At 40.0% G+C, this 20,599-nt stretch overlaps 1 protein-coding gene and 1 long non-coding RNA gene across 10 annotated transcripts in view; one reads left to right on the forward strand and one right to left on the reverse strand.

The window, feature by feature from the left end:
• LOC104153523 (uncharacterized) overlaps nt 1-9,365 on the reverse strand; it is a 52,394-nt gene extending 43,029 nt beyond the window's left edge. For all 7 annotated transcript variants that reach the window (XR_011139174.1, XR_011139178.1, XR_011139177.1 and 4 more), the window contains exon 1: nt 6,312-9,365. This is a non-coding gene — a long non-coding RNA (uncharacterized lncRNA). The remainder of the gene's footprint in view (nt 1-6,311) is intronic.
• On the forward strand, nt 5,785-16,364 carry IL7 (interleukin 7). Of its 3 annotated transcripts, XR_011139171.1 has the most exons (6): nt 5,785-6,140; nt 9,372-9,514; nt 12,789-12,875; nt 13,708-13,860; nt 14,674-15,109; nt 15,349-15,395. XR_011139171.1 is itself a non-coding variant. In XM_068932463.1 (5 exons), the coding sequence occupies exons 1-5, from the start codon at nt 6,131-6,133 to the stop codon at nt 15,499-15,501; spliced, it is 546 nt and encodes a 181-aa protein (XP_068788564.1). In that variant the 5' UTR covers nt 5,785-6,130; the 3' UTR covers nt 15,502-16,364. The 3 variants fall into 3 exon arrangements, 2 of the variants coding, with proteins under 2 accessions (XP_068788564.1, XP_068788565.1); XM_068932463.1 differs by lacking the exon at nt 14,674-15,109 and having other exon boundaries at nt 15,349-16,364; XM_068932464.1 differs by having other exon boundaries at nt 14,674-15,483.
• The last annotated feature ends 4,235 nt before the right edge of the window (nt 16,365-20,599 follow it).

Genomic DNA, 20,599 nt, shown 5'->3' on the forward strand with positions numbered 1-20,599 from the left:
CATGGTTGGCATTTAAAAAGAGAGAGAAAGAAAAAGAGAGAGAGAGAAAGAAAAAGAGAGAGAGAGAAAGAAAAAGAGAGAGAGAGAAAGAAAAAGAGAGAGAGAGAAAGAAAAAGAGAGAGAAAGAAAAAGAGAGAGAAAGAAAAAGAGTAATATTTCAGGGTCATTTTATCACAGATATTATTCAATCACATTTTCAGAAGGTAAGTAATAAACATTGAAGAGAAGGGAAAGAGACGAGAGGAAAGAGACGAGAGGAAAGAGACGAGAGGAAAGAGACGAGAGGAAAGAGACGAGAGGAAAGAGACGAAAAAATAGAAAACAAAAGAAAATATGGAGAGAAAAAAGAAAAGGGAAAAAAGGGGGGGAAAAAGGGGGGGAAAAAGGAGGGGAAAAAGGGGGGGAAAAAGGGGGGGAAAAAGGGGGGGAAAAAGGGTCATCACAAAAAACACAAGCTGGTACAAATGCTAAAAATTGTGATTACAGTTTTGGAGAAAAATTGTTAAAACTACAAAACACCAAACAAATGAACTCCCAATACCCCCAACTGCAATCATATTCTAGTAAACAAATAAACAAACAAGCAACCAAAATCTATACTTTATTAAGTAGAAAAACCAAGTGAAAATGCATTACCCTTCTTTCCTCCGTTGCTCACTAAAATAGAAGCCGGATTTACATCCCTATTGGAATATTGTTTTCTACCACATCTGACAATCTCATTCAAGGCACCTAAATAGACAACATCCTGCTTGACTACTTCCACGCAGCTAACAGGACAACTCCATGAAAGCTTTTCACCGTGAACAGTTTGGCACGGCCAGCTGAGCCAGGTACTTGTGGCCCACAGACAAAGGCAAGCACTTGTTTCTGGGCACACCCAGAACACCAATAAATTGAGTCCTGAAACAGTTCTTGTGCCTCAGACGCTCACCCACCTCTCCCCAGCAGAGCCCAGTCCCGGTGCCTGGGAGAACGTCTAAGCTAACCAGCCTCTCTACAATACTGCCAGAGAAAGGACACTGACCTTAATATCCTAGCAATCACTACACTAGTATGAAATCCTTTACACAACAGAGCGGATTAGGAGCAGTAGCTCTTAGAAAGTGTTTTAGGGCTGCTCCCCTTCATTTAAAAATCAATATTAAAGCCTATAAGGGTTCTGAAGCTGGTTCACCTCTTGATGAACTGAACTAGCATCTCTCTTCCCACCTGCAATCGAATACTTTAGTAATTCAACAAGAAGTAAAAAAATGTTCACAGCGCGGACAGCAAGAGCCCAGGATATTCCTGGGGTTGAGGATCTGGCAGGAGTTCGAAGATGTAGATTCAAATCCTTGTAGGCAGAGCGCCATGGGATTTGAAGTCATTTCTTGCCTCTTGCATGAGTATGCTAACAGGATGGACACCTGGAAGGGTACCAACCCTCCTGACTGCATCAAACAGGGACAATAAAAGTCTGATTTAGATGCAGGCTCCACAATCAATTTATGACTGGGAATGTAAGAAGATAGAAGTGCCTCTTGCCAGCCATGAGTTAGGAGCCTAATTCCTGCTACAAGTGCCTTCAGCCACACATTGTCCTCGGCATTTGGCAATTACTGGAGTTTAGGAAATTCCCCCTTCCCGGTGCTTGCTTATTAAGATTTCCTTATGTGGCACATTGCTCTTGATTCTTAAAATCTTTATTGGCTTCTTCCTGTCCTGTAAGACAGGAAAATACAGTAATTGCTGCTTTCTATGGAAGAAATAAGGTTTTCTACAGTATGATTTAAAAAAAGAAATCCTTTCCACATGTTTCCTTAATTCTTATCTTAATAGTTTTCCAGGAATATTTTATTTTCTTTCCTAGTTTTCATTGGGAAAGCTGTTTCTGAATTCTCATCAAAAAGAGATGCACATTTATGCTACATTTGATTGAATGTAATAGTTGACATAATCCTGCATTTAAAAAAAGGCATGTTAGACAGTTCATTTGTTTTGTTAGCACACGCACCGAAGACAAGACAAACGATCCGCACAGAAAAAGTCAACAAGATGTGTGTTCTGGTGTAACAAGACTAGAACTGCCCAAACCTGAGCATCCGTGGGAGTTTTTGGTCCACAGTAACTTTAACTCTGAATCCTCCTTAAGCTGGGATCCTTTCTCTGGGGTGAGGAGGAGGAGATACATGTCTCTTCCTCTCCTCCCTGCTGCCCACCGCTGGAAGAAAATAATTTAAGTACCAGACACATTTACTCTTTAAAATAAGAGCATTAATAACGGTGGGCACAATTTCAGGAGTTCCATCAGTTTGTGTCAATTCACATTTTACTCTAAAATAAAATCAGAACTTTCTATGTAAGGAATATTAGCTAATGATACAATCCTTCACTAATAGTAGCGTAAGTCTGCAAACAGGATAATGTCAAATCTAAAGTCATGAGCAAAAGATTGTCTCAAGCTGACAAACAACAGCTGTAAAAAGACAGCAGCATTCCCAGAAGTACTTAATCTTTTGAAGATTGAATCTAAACATGGAAGCATATGCTTTGTAATTCATGTAGGTGCTCAGAAATATTGATATGCCAATAGAATTTAACGTATAATGACAAAATAACTGCTTTTCCAAGATGTAAATGTTACCAGGTCAAGAGATAGTGAGATCTACTTGAAATTTAAACTATTTTGTTTAGAGAAACTAGACCTATCCTCAGAAAATGTACTGAACAGAATCATGGAATATGATCATCCATGAACAGATAAAATTACTGATGCCTTTCAGTTGTTAGCTATGCAATTTGCGGTACCCTCTTTTACTGTTTTAAAAGCTATTTTTGAAAGCGGAGTGAAAGAGAAAACTATACACATTTACAAAACGGCCCAGTAGTAGTTACATCCTTCTGCAAGTCATTTACTCAAATTTTCACTTGGTCAAATTATTTATATAGTAAAGCTAATATATCTTAAATTAAAATAGACAGCTCTATAAGTTGTCAGGGTATTAAAAAGAAGCGGAACATTTGATAGCTGAGAAATTCTACAGAAATATTTGAGTTTCACTCTAGCTCTGAAGTTTTTAACTGTCGAGCCATAGCTCAGTTCTATCCAGAAGGAGGGTTTTGTAACTCTGTTTACAGTTCGATCAGGTTTTTATGCATCCAATGCACTTCTAAAAATGGACAAACCAGTATCAATATATATCAATCCTTCAAGACTCCTTTCAGGAGTTCCTGATTAAAACAGGCTATTAAGATAATGTACATACAATCAATCTTTAATTCCTTCTTTCAAATATTTCAACCGGTTGGTGTGCATCAGTTCTTAAAAACGTAGACAATTATGTTTGCTGAAGAAACTCTTCTGAAGATTTGTTTAACCTTGTTGTAAGTAATCTCCATTTCAGAAAAATCATTATTATATATTATTATTATATATTCTGAAAGCAAAATGTATATGATGATTCAAAATATAAAGAGTACATAAAAGCTAAAGTCAAAACTTGACTATTTAAGCATCCGCCACACATAAATACATTAAATATCACTTATATCATAAGACTATATAAGAAGTGTGTGCCACAATCCAGGGTTAGGTTACATAATAGAATTGTCGTGGACTGATTTGGATCTAAATAAATGAATAAGGACAAAGCACAGACCACACTGTCTATTTGTCATTTTGACTAACGAAAAAGTTTCATATTCATGTTTCCGTATAAATGAAATGGTTTCAACATAGGGGCTTTTCATTTTCTTAATAAGCAGCAGGACAAGACTTTGCCGCTACCACAGACGACAGCAAAACTCCTATTATTCTCCCGTCTCACCTTTCAAAGTTGTGATCAATGTCCCGTTACTAGTTCAAGCTCCTAAGCTGTCTGCTTCCATGATTTACGCAGAGATTTTCTTAAAATTGAAACAATTAATGAGTCTTTCTGGTATTTTAGTCAGAAACTATCATAACCAGCTAAAGAAGTATGCCTGCAATTTTTACATCCTGACAATTTACCTGCATAAAATACCTCATTTTGTGAGCACAATAGTTTTAGCGTAAGAAATCAGAAGGACTACTTGCCTAGAAGGAAAGTTGATCTTCTGGATACCTTTTTGCAAGGCTAGAGCTCTACAGTACAGGTTTTTCAAAACCTTAGTGCTGAAAGTTTCAGACCACAAAAATAGCTAGTCATAAATTTGCATGTGTTACAGCTACAAGCATTATTCCCCCAAAAGAAAGAAGAGTCCTGCAGCTTTCGCTGTGACCTGAGCACACCAGCAACTTCTTATGTGCATGGAGGGATGTTTTCAGACAATATTTGCAAGTGGAGGGAGAGAAGACTTAATAAATGAAAATAAAGAATTACAACTTAAGAAGCACTGAAGAACTAGATCGTGCTGTTAGTGAGGCAAAATCCTTGTCCACGTTCAATATCTGAGCTACTTATCAAATGTAGTCTGACACACATTAAGGGAACCAGCAAGGACAGGGACTGCTTGCCCTTTGAATGGAGATCTGCTGATATCAACCAGTGTCCCTTGCCCAAATAGGACTTTAGTGATGTGAATCATCACTAAACCCAATTCACTTGGAGCTGAATCTTGTTAGAATACTTTTAAGAGTCATTCATCACTTTTTCCAAAGAAACCCTAATGAGAAAAGTATTCGCAAGCCAAAGCAGACTGCAATCCTGGGAAAGAATGGGAGGATGCCACCCTGAATGGTCTACAATCTAGCCAAGTCCATGTACTTACTACTTGAGACTCATGCCCCGGGACCTACAGCCTCTTAGAAAAATACCCTTGTCAGAAGGGCATGGTAGGGAAGGAAGCAGCTTTCTATGCTGATGATGAGTAGGAAGACTGATGTAGATCTCAAAATTCAAAAAGTATGGGATGGAGGTGGGGGGGAAGGAGGTGGGAGGCGGATGCTACAAAGCTACTTCATACCCTATCTTTTGTTTATTTACTGCTCTAAGTCTTTTCACATGCAGTGAAGCACCAATTTTTGTATTCTAAATTTAACTAGGAAAATCTAACCAGGGAAAAAAAAAAACTAACTAGACACCAAATCTAGCTAAGGCTGTGTCTTTTAAAAGTTGAGCTTCTTCACACTACCCTACAACACCTTCCTGAAGCATACACTGTAGTTTTCTTAATCTTTCCAACTTTCTTAAGATGGGCTAGTTGGTTACAAAAAAAAAAAAAAAGGAGGGGGGGGGGGGGGGAAGTCCGACGATGATCTTTATCCACCCAGCACTTTCGACCTGCTGCCCGGCAGCCTGGGTATCCCACGCTCTGGGATAAAGCCCTCCTCGCAGTCCCGCCTCCCACAGAGGAAAACGGCCCGTGCACCGACAACTGAGCTAGCGACAGGAAACTGTGGAGTAGCGCAGCGATTGAGTCTCTTTCCTCCAAAAAGAGGAGTCCGGAGCACCATTTGCGCGCGCGCGCGCGCCTGTGTGTGTGGTTTTTTGTTTTTGTTTTTGTTTTGTTTTTGTTTTTTTTTAAGGATTTCCTCCCTGCGGATGAGCGGCTCTTTCCACGCGCACTGCCAAGGTCCATCCTTCCCTCCCCGGCCGCGCACGGCACTGGGCGTGTAGCCGGGGCCCTATGTAACCCCCGCCGGCGCGGCGCGGCCCCGCCACAGCCGCTCCGCGCCGCCCGCGGGGAGCCCCGACGGCGCCCGCCGCCCCGGCCCGGCCCGCCGCCGCCGTCGAGCGCCCTCCGCGGGCGCGGGGCGCTGCCGACCTCCCCGGCGGCGCCCGAGGCATGTGTCCTCCGCTGGCGGCCGCCCAGCCGCCCGCGCCCGCCTCGCCGCGCTGAAGCCGCGCAGCCCCAGCGCCGCGGCGAGGAGCACCGCGGCCGCGGCCGAGCAGAAAGTGAAAGTACCTCCCGCCGGCGGAAGCCCCATGGGAAAAGCAAAGCCCGGCAGAGCCAGATTCGGGTCTGACAGCACCGCGCCCCCCTCCGACATGCGGCCGGCGGGCAGCCGCTGAGAACAGCCCGGCCCCACCGCCCGGCCCGGCCTCCGCGGCTCCTCTCGCCCCCCTTGCGCGGCGCTCCGCATGCTCCAGGCACCATGGGCGAGACCGCGCCGCCACCATGACCGCGGAGCCGCCGGCGCAGCTCCCTGCGACCTCCCCCGCGGACCATGTTCCATGGTAAGGAGCGCGCCGCACCGCGCCGCGCCGCACCGCGCTGCACCGCAGGCGGCGGCGGCAGCGCCGCGCAGGGCGCCCCGCTCCACCTGCGCCCGGGCTGGGCTGGGCTGGGCTTCGCCTCGCCTGGCCGCTCCGCGCCGCTCCGCGCCCCGCTCCGCGCTGCGTCCTCACCGGCTCCGCTCGCTCCGCGCTGCCTCGCCTCCGCTCCAGTAGTGGCGCGGCGCCTGCCGGTGCCCTTTTATCCCCGCTGCGACGACCAGGGAAATTCCCAGTTTTGCTTTTTTTTTCTCTGTCTCCCTAGAATGAAACTAAAAGCGCCCAGTTCCCATCCCGGCCGCTGCCGGGAAAGCGGGGCCGGGAGTGGCGGAGGGAGCGGGGCGGGGGAGCCGGCGGAGGCAGAGCTCTGCGCACCTGCCCAGCGCGGCCGCGGTCCGCCCCGCGGGCGCGCCCCGAGCAGGTGCCGCGCGGGGCGGGGGCGCCTCTCTCTCCCGGCCGCTGTCGGGGCCTTTCTGCTCGCCGCGGTGCCTGCAGGAGCGACCCCGCGGAACCCTAGCGCGCCTCTCCGCATCCGTGTGCGGAGTCACTGAGGGAGGCGGGGGAAAAAAACACCTTTAAAAAAAGGAGAAAATCCCCGTCGAGGCTTGCATGGGCTGGCAGCGGCGCCGGCGCGCCCGGGGGAGAAGGGCAGAGTGTGTCGCCCTCGGAGATGCGGGACCCTTGGAGGGGAGGGAGAGGAACCAATAGCCCCCGAGGCACGTTGCTGCAGCTGGAGCCGGCAGGGTCCGTCGGGGAACTGCTTGCGCTCCTTCGCCGGCACAGGCGCGGGCACGTCGGGAGTGCCACTTCCAGGCTGCGTGCACAAAAGTCGCCTTTTTTTTTTTAAAAAAAAGGGGCTTTTTTAGATTTGGAAATACTGGAATGCCAACTGTTCCCGGCTTTTGTCAGAGGACTTGTAGGGGCTTTCCAGATATAGCTTAGGAGTTTGAGGGAGTTTTGCTGAAAGGACAGAAGTAATTCCCAGTAATACCAGTTTCCTTTCCTCAGAAGCGTGAGGCGTACGGAGCACGATCCGTTCTGCTTCTTTTGGAGCTGCTTAACTTTAAGAAAACTTCTTGCACTTCTCAGTAGTCCAAAGCTCTTGGCATTTTTTATGATATCAGTGTAATGGGTTCCAGAGGACTACTTTAGGTGCATCTAAACAGGTTTCTTTGTAGTGATTCTGCCATGGGCGGAGGGACCTGCTGGCTGTGCAACATTTGCTCTGATTCTGCGGTTTATTTAAAAAAAAAAACCACAATCTGTACATTACAGGCAAACTAAAGAAATAGAAGTGACTCGACTTTTTCCTGTGCAGTTTTCATTTGTTATCTCCACACGTGACTGGAGAAACTGAGTTTTAAAAGTGATGGAATCTGTTACATTGACTTAAATTTAGAAGATCGATATTTGTGTATTTGGAAGTATATTTTAGAGGCAACATATCCAATTTAAGGTGGAAACAAGTATTACAGTTCCTTTTTTGTACTGGAATCAAGAGGTATAGAGGTATACTGGAAGGAGTTGTTGAGTTCTTGCATTTTTCTGTAATTTTTTTTTTTTTTTAGCTTTAAATCGCAGTCCTACAAACTGAATTTTGGAATTCAGCCTGTACAGAGGAAAATTTTTATTCCTGTTTCTAGGACAGAGGTTTATATGACAGTGTGTTCACCAATAATCTATAAGGAAAAAGGGATTTAGTAGTCAGGAAAAGTAGTATACATTCTTCTTTGCAGAGACAGCTTCCAGCAGGAGTCACCTGGGATGGAGTGTGAGGGATAGAGTTTCAGTGGAAGCCAGACCTGTGCACAGCGTGGCTGTGGTTATCGCATCACAGAGGTTAGGTGGCTCAGTACAGATCATGGACAAGTTCACAGTTTTCTTTTTTGAAGATACGCAACCAGAATGTGTTTTTTTAAGAGTGGATTTAGGGATAGGAATTGTACTTTAATCTCTAGTATTCTGCAGTTCAAGATTTCCCACTGAAGCTGGAATTCACCAGTAAGGCCCAAGAGCATCTCTGAGTGCTGAACTGGCTGCGCTCAGTGGATCAGCTCCCATCCTTGCTGGAGAGGAAGGAAAGTAGCAGTAGGATCAGGACATCCCTTCTGCCTTTTCTGCGAGCTGCGATGTCTCCCAGTTGTACTACATTGGGGCTACTCTTCTTTTGGTTCGTTAGAGAAGAGAGAAAAGGGCAACTGTTAGGGTACACAGTACGCAAGAGAGTGGGATCAGTGTTTCTCGTGTTACTCCAGTAATCTGCTTCTATCTTTGCTCATCCACCAACCTAAATTTCTCTCCCTATTTATTTCTGTTATCTTCTGTTTCAGTATCATCCTACTTCAGTCTCATAGCTGTAGGCCCATCTCCAATTATTAACTTTGTAATCCCTGTGTCATCCTGTACCCACAGCTTCCCAGTATCAGGCCAGTCACCTGCATCCTCCAGTTACCCTATCATTTCCTTCAGGCTCTTGTGGTATCTTGGTCCTTTCTCTCTTTGCCCTTCCTAACAGAGCTCCTGGTTTCCTGGATGTCATCCAAGGACAGAAGAACAGGGGTCTGAGCAAAACAGGATGGTCCTGTGAGGGGAGATGCAAAGAGGGGAGCAGTAAGACTTGCTCCCAAAGATTGCAAAATACTTGCAAACAAGGTTATATTGCTGCTTCATCTCAGGTTCACCCACTAGCTGGGATTTGAGCATTTGGGCAGCCTGAAAATGTGTTTCAACACACTTTGACATAAAGGCATGGTCATTGGCATTTGCAGAATTTAATGTAAGCAAAATTACGGTGGGATTCAGCTCCAGATTCAGGCACTTGAATTTATTCATCTACATATGTGCTAAGTGTTTACGGTCCTGTTATCATCGATGGAGATGCTAGTCAGTGCTTTCAGTAAAGCCTGGAGAGTAACCCAGCCCAGCCTGGGGACACCAAGCAGCTGGTCAATTTAGTAGCTGCAAGCTCTTTAACTGCATTGGTTAAATCACCCTTGAGCGTGATGGAGTTTAGACACCTAGTGCCCATATGGTATCAGTCTGGAGCGAAATCTTTCCCTTAAGGTACAAGTCATTTGGTAGAAGCGTACAAAGATCTCCTTTAAACTATTTTAACAGATTGCAGTGTATGTTTGTTAATACAACATACACTCTGTGGCATTTAAAATGTACTTAACTGTTCTTGTTGTAATCCAGCCTTTTTTAGATCTATCTTTCGGGTTCTGCCACTGTTCCTTGTTCTGTCACCAGTGAATTCATCTAGTTGTGCAATGGGAAATAGAACAACTGAAATCCGTGTGAAGTATGAGAATATACTAAGCCATGACATCGATGAGCTGGTGAGTGCTATAGTTCTTGGGCTTCCTAAAATGTTAATTATTTGTAATGAAAGCAAATAACTAAAAATACCCCTAATGTTAACTTATGATAAAAGTCAATTTTAAAATCACACGTTATACTGAGTGGTGTCTTTATTTGAAGGTACAAAAATCCATTCTCTAATGTTGCTCTGAAATCTGTTTTTGTGTGTCACGTATTTGCACATATAAATAATATGATATAGGTATTTGTGCCTATGCAGCAAGTAGTTAGATACATGTACCATTTGGGCCTAAATTGTACAAAGTATGACATTAAGAAGTACTCACTTGGGAAGTAAGTTCACTTAAGTTACCCTGAGCGCTTGTGTATTTTTCCAGTCAAAAGAAGAAAGCGTTACAAAACCTATAATTTGCTCTGCTAATAGAGTCTTGATAAGTTTTATGTTGTCTGTTGAATGCAAGTGAACAGAGGCGCAGAATTCAAACCGCTAATTTTTAAACTGATTTCTACCTTTTATTCTAGACAGTGATCCTATTCAGCTGCCCATTTTAAAGACAAAAAACTAGAATTGAAATTTTAGATTAATATGGAGATTTCTGGATGCTGAAACACTGCCTTTTCTTAACCGTCTCATCATAATCATTTAGAATTATAAAGGCATCTTTCTTAACACTAACCAATAAATTAATGCTTGCGTTAACTAGCATAAACCTCATCTATATAGCAGTAAAACAATTTCTCTGTGTTTTAGATATTAGTGTATTATTTAACCAAGAGTCAAGTTTTCTAGATGGCAGTGGAGGAAAACTTAATTGCAAATTGTCCTCTCCTCCATTATGGCTTTGTCAGTGAGATAATTATAGCTTTACAAAAAACTATCATCATAATTTAACGATGGCTTCCCCAAATCTACCTTTTGATTCTTCATCAATAATTATTAACAATTAAATTCATCTATCAAGAATACTTTCATGGGAGAATAATATGTTACGAGGTTGGATTACCAGAAGCATTTGTATGAAAATGAGATTTTTCTGACAGTGTATCAGTAAACTAGAATTAACCATTCTGTTGCAGTCCTAAATCAAGATCTGCTTACATGAAATACAAGTGACATACGATGCTTTTCCAAAAATGAAGTCACTAGGAGTGACTGAGCTTTTGTATTTCTTCACGCTTATGATCCACCACTATCCTTCAGAGCTTTATGCCGGTGGTTTCCAGCCTGTCTCTGCCAATATATACATCAGCCCTCTTGTGGAAATAAATATCTTTAGGGTCAGGAAGTGGTCATTTAATCTTCAAAAACGTTCTATTCACGTCTTGTTTGTTGAGATTATGAAGAAAGAAAGGCTGCTTACCTAGGGGGAAAAATGACATTATCCTGAATACGACACAAAAGCAGGGAAAATAATCATGGCCACATTAAAACACATAAGTGATCCCTTTAGTTTATCATCTTATTTCTAACAAAGACAGGTGTTTCCTGGATAAAAAAATAAACCCTCCGTGTGGGTAGTTAGTGAATAGTCGACCTGTAAGGCAAAGGAATATGACAGGATTAACCAAACTTGCCTCTGGGAACTACGTCCTACAGTCTTCCTCTGGCAAAGAGCCATGAGGCAAATCATAGACCTTCTGGAGCCAGAAGGTCAGGGAAGCCTGGGGATGGTTCCCGTATATATCTCACATATGTGTGTGTATGTAGGTAAAGATATAGATATAGATATAGATATAGATAGATATAGATATATCACTGCTGGAGATGACGGTGCCTCCTGAGGCAACAGTGTAGCATGCTACACTCCATGCCCAGGGCGCGCTCAGGGATTTTGATGGAGTAATGCAGTCTCCACTTCTTCCAGATTCAGTTTAAAAGTCTATATCTTTTGGTTGTAATAAATGTTATTTCTGATAGAGTTCTTTAGGAGACTATATGAGAATTAAAACTATTAGCTCTTTAATTAAAAAAAAAAGCTTGAGAATTAATGTTTGTGAAAGGTAATAGTAATATATTATACTGAAGTTTTTATTTCCTAAAGTAGGCATACACAAGCAGCTACTGTGCAGTTCTCTTAGTTTTCCTATCTGTATTTTGTCCAGCCTAAGAGAAATTAATTTATCCTCTATGTAGAGTCAACGCATAGTCTTGTCACTAGTTTGCCAACAAATATTACTGATGGTGCTGTTTGGGTGATAGCACCTGTCCACGATAAACTTTCCTGCAGTCGCATAGCCATAGTCGTTAACTCTTAGTCCTTGATAATCAACCTGGTGTTTGGAGACAGTAATGAAGATGTATAGTCCCAGCCAATAAACTGCCTTCAGAAGTGGTTACTGTATGTTATACTAAAGATGATCTGAGAAGAGCGTGAGAATGGGTAAACTGCTTAGTGGTTAGCAAGTGAAGCCACAGATACCTAAACTAAGTTTTAGGATACTTTTTTAATCTTGCTGCAGCTAAAATTTCAATCTTTTGTGATACCCGCATAGATGTGTATTATCTTCCTTTTTTGTGTGTGTTGTTGGACATTTGACTCCCTATACTCTTATTGATTCTGAAAACAATTTCTGTTTTTAAAGTTTCTATCCAGCTTGGGTGAGCTTCTAAAATATAGGCAAAGTTAAACAAAAACATGAAGAAAAACCCTAAGAATGATATGAACTAATGTGTTCATATACATGCTTATGTGAGGAAAGCTAATATAATACTGACATGAGTTCTCTGGGGTTTCTTTAGCCCTTCTGATAGGAATAGCTTATGTGGATGTAGGCTGAAGAAGAAGGGGAAGGATTTTTATTGAGTTGGGTTCAGTTGTCATCTGGATGACAAACATGAAAATAAGAAGGAAAAGCAGAGAATAAGCCACTGATAAAAGATTATGGTCAAGCAAAGGGAACAAGTACTGTGGCCTAGAATATCTAGAGATACATCTGCTAATGCATGTGCAAAGTGAATGCTAAAATCTCTTGAGATGCCTGGGGCATGTATTTATTGAGGAGAACAAACAGTCCACATAAGGTTTAAGCATTACTGTACTTCTTTTAAATGGTTAAAGACCAAGTAATTCAATTGAATGTGAAGGTTTAAAATAAATACCTTTACAAATTGTAGCTGGATTGGCCTTTTCTTTGCCTGCTTGCCAAGGAAAAGCTCAGAATCATATACTGACCTTGCTACAGCTGAGGAGATCCTAAAGAACAATTTACTGTTCAGGTCACCAGTTGTTAGTGAAAAATCAGGCTCACTTGATTAAAAGTACTTGATTAAATATATTTTATCTATTACAGGTAAATGTGTCTGCAGAGTATCGTGATAGGTGCTGCAAGAATAAAAAACATGAAAATGCCAAAGTGTTCTTCTGCAATGATACTCAGGTAAAATTTAATTTCCCAGAATTTAAGTTAGAGAATATGAGCCCAAATGTGTGTATGTGTGTGTGGGGTGGGGGTGTTGCACAGTCTAATCCCTTAATAACAGATTATGATAGTGATTAGTGTTGCATTGTAATAGTCAAATTATGTTGTTCAGGATGGTACTTTTTACTCTTTTCTGCATGTGGAATCACACATTCTGTTCAGTAAATTATGATTTTTTTCAACTGAAATATTAATTTATTTGAAATAGTAATTAATTCCATATCCAAGAAATCTTTTTTCTACTGTAAAGATTCTTTAATATTTTAATCCAAAAAGTACAGGAAACTTATCTTGTTCATTTTGCCAATGAAAATAAATACAAAGTTTTCCCAGCATAAGTTTTCATTTTTCTACAGAAATTCATATTGGCTAAGCTTTTCACTTCAGGTTTCAAAACTTCAAAAGTAATAGTTTGAGGTAGATCTTAAGTGACAGAAGGCACAATTGTCAGCTGTAGCTCCAGATTTAATCATAACTTAACAAAAGGACTGACTCCAAAAATGATTCAGTGTTTTCCTAACTGTATCAGCTGATTTCGTAAAGGGTATGATTTCTGCCCAGTATCCTGGGCAGAAATAGGATACTATTATTACTACTACAAACTGGTACTTTGAATATTTTAAAGAGATGGCAAGTAGGTCAGATTGATAAGATAATTTATTGGAAAAGACTGGCAAAATGACAGAAAAAAAACCCTAATGGTCACTGATAGAGCTTTCATTATAAAATAAACCAACAGTACATAGAATTAATGATGCACAGACTTTTCAGGACATATTTTTCGTTGCAGGAAATAGAATCACTACAGAGTATGGCGTGCAACATGCTTAAATTCTTTAATAAGCAAAAAATCAGCAAAGAGTTTAGATGGAAAGCCACAGTAGTCTCATGTAGGACATTACAGATTCTACAGTGCAAATGTGAAAGAAATAAAAAAGAAAAGGTAAGTGATAAGGACGATCTAGGATTATTGGAAGTACATGGCTTATTCCTTAGAGCTCTTCAGCATAGATGGAGTATCATATCTGCCTAAGGTACATCTGTCTTGCACAGGTTATATGCATGACAAATTTTGCTCTCTAGCGTTATCTCTTGCAATAGATACTAAGCCCAGTGCAAAGACTAATTAAGCCAATGATCTAGAAGTCTGTAGTCAAGAGGTGTGCTCTGGTTCAGAGCTGAAACACCTCAGTTAATTCTCCAGTAAAAAAGACCACACTTATGCAGATAACTAACTTCTGTACTGTATAAAGTCATAGTTGTTACTCTACGTTGGGGTTCTACCTTAAATTAATATTTAAAATGCTCTATATACTTAAGTTGGTTTGTTTCAAAAAATAATTAGTGGAAGTTTCTACTCTTGCTATAATCCCTTTGACTGATCCTTGATCTTTATTTTAATTAGAATTTCTCAAACTCAGCAACAATACTTAGATATGAAAATATTTGAATTTTCAGTCACTGGCAGAGTCATTTCTTTGGTATGTCATGCAGCTCTAGTGCAGTGATCTACAGACCACTATAGCAACGGAAAGTATTCTTTAAATACTTTGTAGTTCACAATTATGTATTGAACTCAAAAATATTGACCACCATTGAAAAGCCTCCTACAGGCACCAAAGGATGTAATTCTTCATGGCTGGCTTTACATTGTTTGATTGAAGGTTTCATTTAATTTATTCTTTTTCTCCTTAAAATGACTTGGATGGCCTAGGACCAGATCCTCAAAGTAATGTTGGTTTTATATTTTCCTTAGGCACCTGTAGTGGAATTTAACTTTTGCCTAAGTATAAAAGGCATTCCATTTAAGTCATGAAAGTCAAAGAGTGTCACCCTTGAAACTCCTGCCTATCCCTGTGGGTGCCTGGATTTACTTAAGGACCAATTACATTAAAGTCATTCAGTAAAAATCATAAACAGCAGTCGGAACAGGGAGAAGAACCACGGTCTCCTGGTCTCTGGGAGAGTCCTGAATGCTCGGCCACAGTCTCATCTTCTAGACATGGTGCTATTTTGTTCCATAAATCTCAAGGTACCATACATATAACCATACATTGTTTAAAGATCACCGTACAATCTAATTGGCTTTATTTTTCCAGTTCTTCAGATAATTGAGGATAATTTTTAAACCACTGATACAGGACGTACACATTCTCAGTTGCGCACACTGGTTGCAGAAGTCCTTATTTCCTGTGAGTTGAAGCTGCATTCTCCCAGTTTAGTGTGAAGGGACATCAGCAATGCTGATGTGAGAACTGATGCAGGTTACATATTGTTGCTGCAGATATTGTGAGTAGCCCAGCATTCTGGCTAAATTATCAAGTAAGATACCTGCATTATTTATTGAGATGCAAGGTAGTTTGTTTCACAATATGTGTGTATAAAAAGAATAGACACTTTTCAATTAATAATATAAACTACTCTTTTTCAGATTTGCACAGAGGTAAATACACATAATAAAGAAGACACAGAAACAAGTGAACACTCAAAAAAGAAATGTAACCAAGATTTTTGTGAACTGAAAGAAAATGTATCTAGCCTGCGATCCTGCTGGAATAAATTTGAAAAAATAATTTCCAGGTGAATCCTGCTTTTTTCTTTCAAAGTGGCATTACTTGGTATCTTTGCATTTTATATGCATTCTTTGAGTAACTCTGTTCGCTTACATAAACACTTTATGCCAGAATTCTGATGGAAAGCTACTGTACCTTGTTCCTGGAGGTAGAATAAATACAAACGGCTAAAAGAAGCTGCTGAAGTCCAAGAAGTGGAAATAAAGACCACTGTTTGAAGGAAAGAACTATATAGAAGGCTGTGTTCCACTTCATGCTCTGGAAACTATTTTGAATTTTCTTATCTTTTGAGTAACTTTATAGTACATTAATATGAAAGCATACTTAGGTGTCTACCGCAATTAAAAAAAATATCTTAGAAACTGCAGACCAGGAAAACAGTATGAAAAAGTAGCTAGTTTCTTTATACCTATGTAGAACATTTCAAGGACCAAAATGAACAATTTACGAAATAAGCAGCAGCTCTTGAGCCTGTTCTGCTGATGCAATAATGTTTTAAGCACAGGTGAGGTTTCATTTAATGGGTTTGCAAACTGATTTGGGTTTGGAAAAATAGGGAAAAGGTTAACTTTTAAAAAAACTTAGGAAGGAATACTGGCTTTTGAGAGATGTAGCACACTTACTCACTGAAGTAGAGGCAAGACGGTGAGGCCTATAGAAGGAGGGAAAGAGGATGCCTGAACGTAAGTTTGTTCAGCTGACTGGAAACAGCACCAGCTTTGTGCCTTTCGGTATCCTCTAGTTAGCTGAAGGAGTAGCTAGAATTGCTTACCTTCAGATTGTGGTTTCTTGTACACAATTATTTTATACAACGTGTTTAATATGTTAGACAAACATGACTTAAAATTTGTGAATATTTTCAGAGAATAATATATTGGCATTTAACTAATAAAATGTTCATATTTAATTTTGGATAAATAGAGGTATTTTTATAATTGTTTATAACTCTTTTGCAGTTTCTTACTTTGATATAACTCCTTTGGTAATAAAATATTTGTCTTCCTATGGAATTTGACTGTTGTATTTTTAGGCATCATTACTCCCTTTTCAGCTTTTTGCACAGCTCATTATTAAAAGCAGAGCTGGTAATATAGCCTCCAGCTGCTTGGCACTTCCAATTATAAAAGATCCATTTCATGATTGCTTTCAACTTGGACAAACAATTTAGGCTGACGTTTCCATATCAGGTGTCTTCTTTGGGCTAAATGTTTTTTGGAAATCTTCAACTAAGGCAGCTGTTGTTTCATGGTTCAGAGTTAGGGAAACGTACTGTTTTATCTGTGCTAAAAGAAATTTTCTGTGAAACTGCTGTCAGAAAATGTTGATATTCAGAATAAAAACCTGATAGTAATGATGGGATGTGCTTCAACGAACTGCATGGATCTCCTCTGACTGGAATAACATCTGCTATACTAAATCCATTTAACCCAGTGTGCCCTCCTGCTGATGCTGAGGAAGAAGGTCAAAAGGAAGACAAACACACTGTGATGCTTTCCTGGAATACCCTCCCCCTCACCATCTATTTATGGTGAGAAGACCTCTTGGGCTAGGAGTAGCGTATTTGTAAAACTGATTGAGACCGTCACATTTTCTCTTTATCTCCTGATATAAGAGGTCATTCCAACTTTAACTCTAAACAGTGACAAAGGGAGGACGGGAAGGAAAAGGAAACAGATTTCCCCATATCATACTGCAGCTAAGAGACTGTAATCACTATTGTACTGGCTTCTCTAGAAATTAGTTCTACTGAAAGAAGTCTCACATTTCTGCAGACTAAATTTGTCTCTGACACTGAAGAACAGCTGCTATATTTTTGGAAATTCAGGAACACTTGAAAGGCAAGATCTATTCCTAAGGACCACTATTACTCAGCAAGGAAAGATCAGCAGGGTTTGACAGAAAAACACCAAGGTGCAATATTAACTACTACAAACGTGAAATCACAAAGTTAAGTCAATTGAGATGGCTTACGCAGCAGCTCACAACTCAAATCAGGCAGTTTCTGGCCTATCCTGGGAAAAAAACAAGCTTATATCCAGAGCTGAAATTTAATTTGAGAGATTATTAAATTGTGTGTTTTCTTATCACTTCTCATAACATATATCCTGCCTGCCTGATTCTTACTGCCAAGATTCCTGAGTAGCTAATCAGGTGCAAAGGCTAACTGCTAAACACAATGACTTGTGCTCTTCCATTTTTTCCCTTCCATTTGAGAACCTTCTACAGCCTTCCTGAAATTACGAACATGGAAAAAATAAACTTTGTGGGAAATGGGCTAAGGAATGAGAACCTTGCAGGGTACCTCTCCTACTTCCCTTTCACAAAATCTAGGTTAAGGGGTAAAAAAAGCAGCATCTCTAGGGTTGAGCACTTTTATTTTTTCATTAGGATAGCACAAAGAAGGAGTATGAGTAGGTTAAAACCAGGGTTTAGAAATGTATGAAACTTACAGGAAGGTGGCAAGGGAAGACAAGAAGGGTATTTAATTTAGTAAGAGGAATTTTAGCACTGTTGTTGCAAGGGACAGTGAGAATTAAGCAAGAAGCGATGATTAACCCCTGCAAGCAAGTTAATGTTGCACTTTGAATAATTTCCAACAGCAAGAGGGAGTTTGGTGTTCTGCTGTTTATAACGAGAAGGAAATTTCTGGTGTTTAGGAAGTTAGATCAACGCAGGTCAAGTGGAAGAGAAGGTCCTAGTCTCACTTTATGCCACTAAGCAAGTTTTTTTGCCGCTGCAGTTCTTTAGATAAAAAGATGCAGAAATAATGTCTCCTAGCTGGTTTTACATTTCTTTCCAGTTCCACATCTTCAGCTTTGTGCGGAGCAAAAGAGATGTTTGCTTGGAAAGTTGGGCTGCAGCTAGCAAGAAGGTTCATTCAACAGCTACGGGATTGGTTCATGATGAACTTGAATAAAGCGGAAGCCAGCATGGCAATAGTCCAGCATGGGGGATGTATTTCAGCGGTGACAAGATTTTGCAGCCCCTTTGCAGGCAGATGAATTTCATCCAGAATGAAGGGAAAATGCATATATTCTTTTCTCTGAAAAGGGTGTGGTGGCGTAAACAAAAGAGCCGTGATGAGGAACTTTCTCCTAAAAAGAGGAAAGAAAAGAGGAACTGATCTCAACTCAGGGGAGAAGGGGAGGGAAAAGGGGAGGGAGAACAAAAAAAAAAAAGCAACCCAACCCCTTATTACGATTTCTCTCATGTAAGTGAATTTTACAGGAAAAAAGATGTAACTTCTGCTTTTCTCCTGACACAAACACATTAGTGGTTAATCATTTCACCAACAAAACAGTGCTCTAACCTCATGAAGCAGAACAAATCCAAATCGAGTTCAGGTTACCTATTCTATCTTAGCAGCCTTATTAAAAAATGATTTAACTGCAGGTATCACAATGATAAGCTTGATATAACCTAAACTCCGCATACAGTCAGGAAGAAGAATACAGAGGTTAACTTTATATGAGCAGATCATACTAATTTAAAATTTGTTACAGAGCATTTTTCTAAGTGACTGAGAAATCTAATTCTCATTTTCAAATTTATGAAACAAACAAACAAACAAAAATTATCCTTTGAAAATGTAACTAAACAGTTGTCTCCCAGCCACTAGGGGAAAACACTGGATAGTCCTTGTGTTAGGTCTGGTTTCCTTCAGATTAAGGACTTCATGTTATTTTTAAGGTTGAATGGTATTACATGTCCCTAGGGTATTTAACTTAAGACAAATTCATGTTTGGCTACAAAGATGCGTGCACTGCAAAATGCTGTATAGTAATATTCTCTTTATTGTTAATAAGTGGCAAATTAGCATTAGGTAATGATTTACATTTATGAATTAAAACACAACTGATACTTTAAAACAAACCTATAAGTATCCAATAAGATGCAAGCAAACCCAGCCATTCTGCCAAAAAAATACTGGATGGTCACAAACACAAATATTCAGCGGGCTGAAGTGCAAAGCAAACAACAAATAGTGCTGACAGATTTAATCACCTCAAATACATAAATGAACAATTCATATAAAAACATGGAACATCAATAAATAAATCATGGTTTTTGCTTATGAAAATGCATACTAAGTATCAAATGGAGGATGAGCAGTGAGAGAGTTGAGCAGTAATTTAAGGAGCAGTAATAGGAGTTGTGGAATATTTAGCACTTTACAGAATCAAGCCCAAATTCCTCCACACTTTTGCCAGAAATACAAATACAAATATAAAATAACGATAAACCAAGCATTTTTTTTAAACTTAATAATGCAGTTGTATCAAACTGAATATTTGTTTTGTAGACTCAAAAATTACTGTCTGCACTGGAGCAAACTGATGTTCATTAATTACTTTTATAAAGAAGAAACATTAGTATTTAAATTAAAATCTAAATAGGCTGTTTTCTGGCAACATGAAATGGAGCTAAGTGGAATCCTCCAGAAAAGCATTATTTTGAAAAAAACATATGTAAAAAGACATTAATAAGAAAGAGTAATCCCTTAAATTTCATGTAATAGAAAGAACTGCTGAGCATAGCTAAGAAATTTCTACCTAACAATACTTGCAACAACAGATATAGGTGACTTCATACTCACACCTTACTCAGCAGGTTCAAAAAAAACCAAACAAAACTATCACAAATTGGAATAAGCTATATTTCTTTAAAGGTAAAAAAAAAAAAAAAAAAAAAAGAAAGAAAACTATTTTAGTTTCAAGATTAAAACAATGTCACCAAATGAAAATTCCACCCTCTCACACAACTCACATAATTATTCTAGTTTAGAAAAACTGAAAAGGTTAAATAGTTGCAAAAAGTGCTCTTAAAAACACAATTTTGTCAGCCAAGTTTTAATAAAACTTTTAACAATTTGTTCTTATCGTATAGATACAGAATCAACGTGACGGATAACTAACACTTCTTGAGAGCTTTATAGTATGTGGACAATGCCATTTCATTTTACAGTTAACAGACTAATTACATAGCCTACATCAATGTGTGCTGCTACATGCCTTGCTCATTAGCATTTAAACTACTGCAGTCATACCTCCTTCCAGTGATTTGATACACGCGCATCATGAAATAGTTCTCTTCATACATTGCCTTTCA

This window comes from Struthio camelus, chromosome 2 (assembly GCF_040807025.1).
Source record: "Struthio camelus isolate bStrCam1 chromosome 2, bStrCam1.hap1, whole genome shotgun sequence".
Taxonomy (NCBI): domain Eukaryota; kingdom Metazoa; phylum Chordata; class Aves; order Struthioniformes; family Struthionidae; genus Struthio; species Struthio camelus.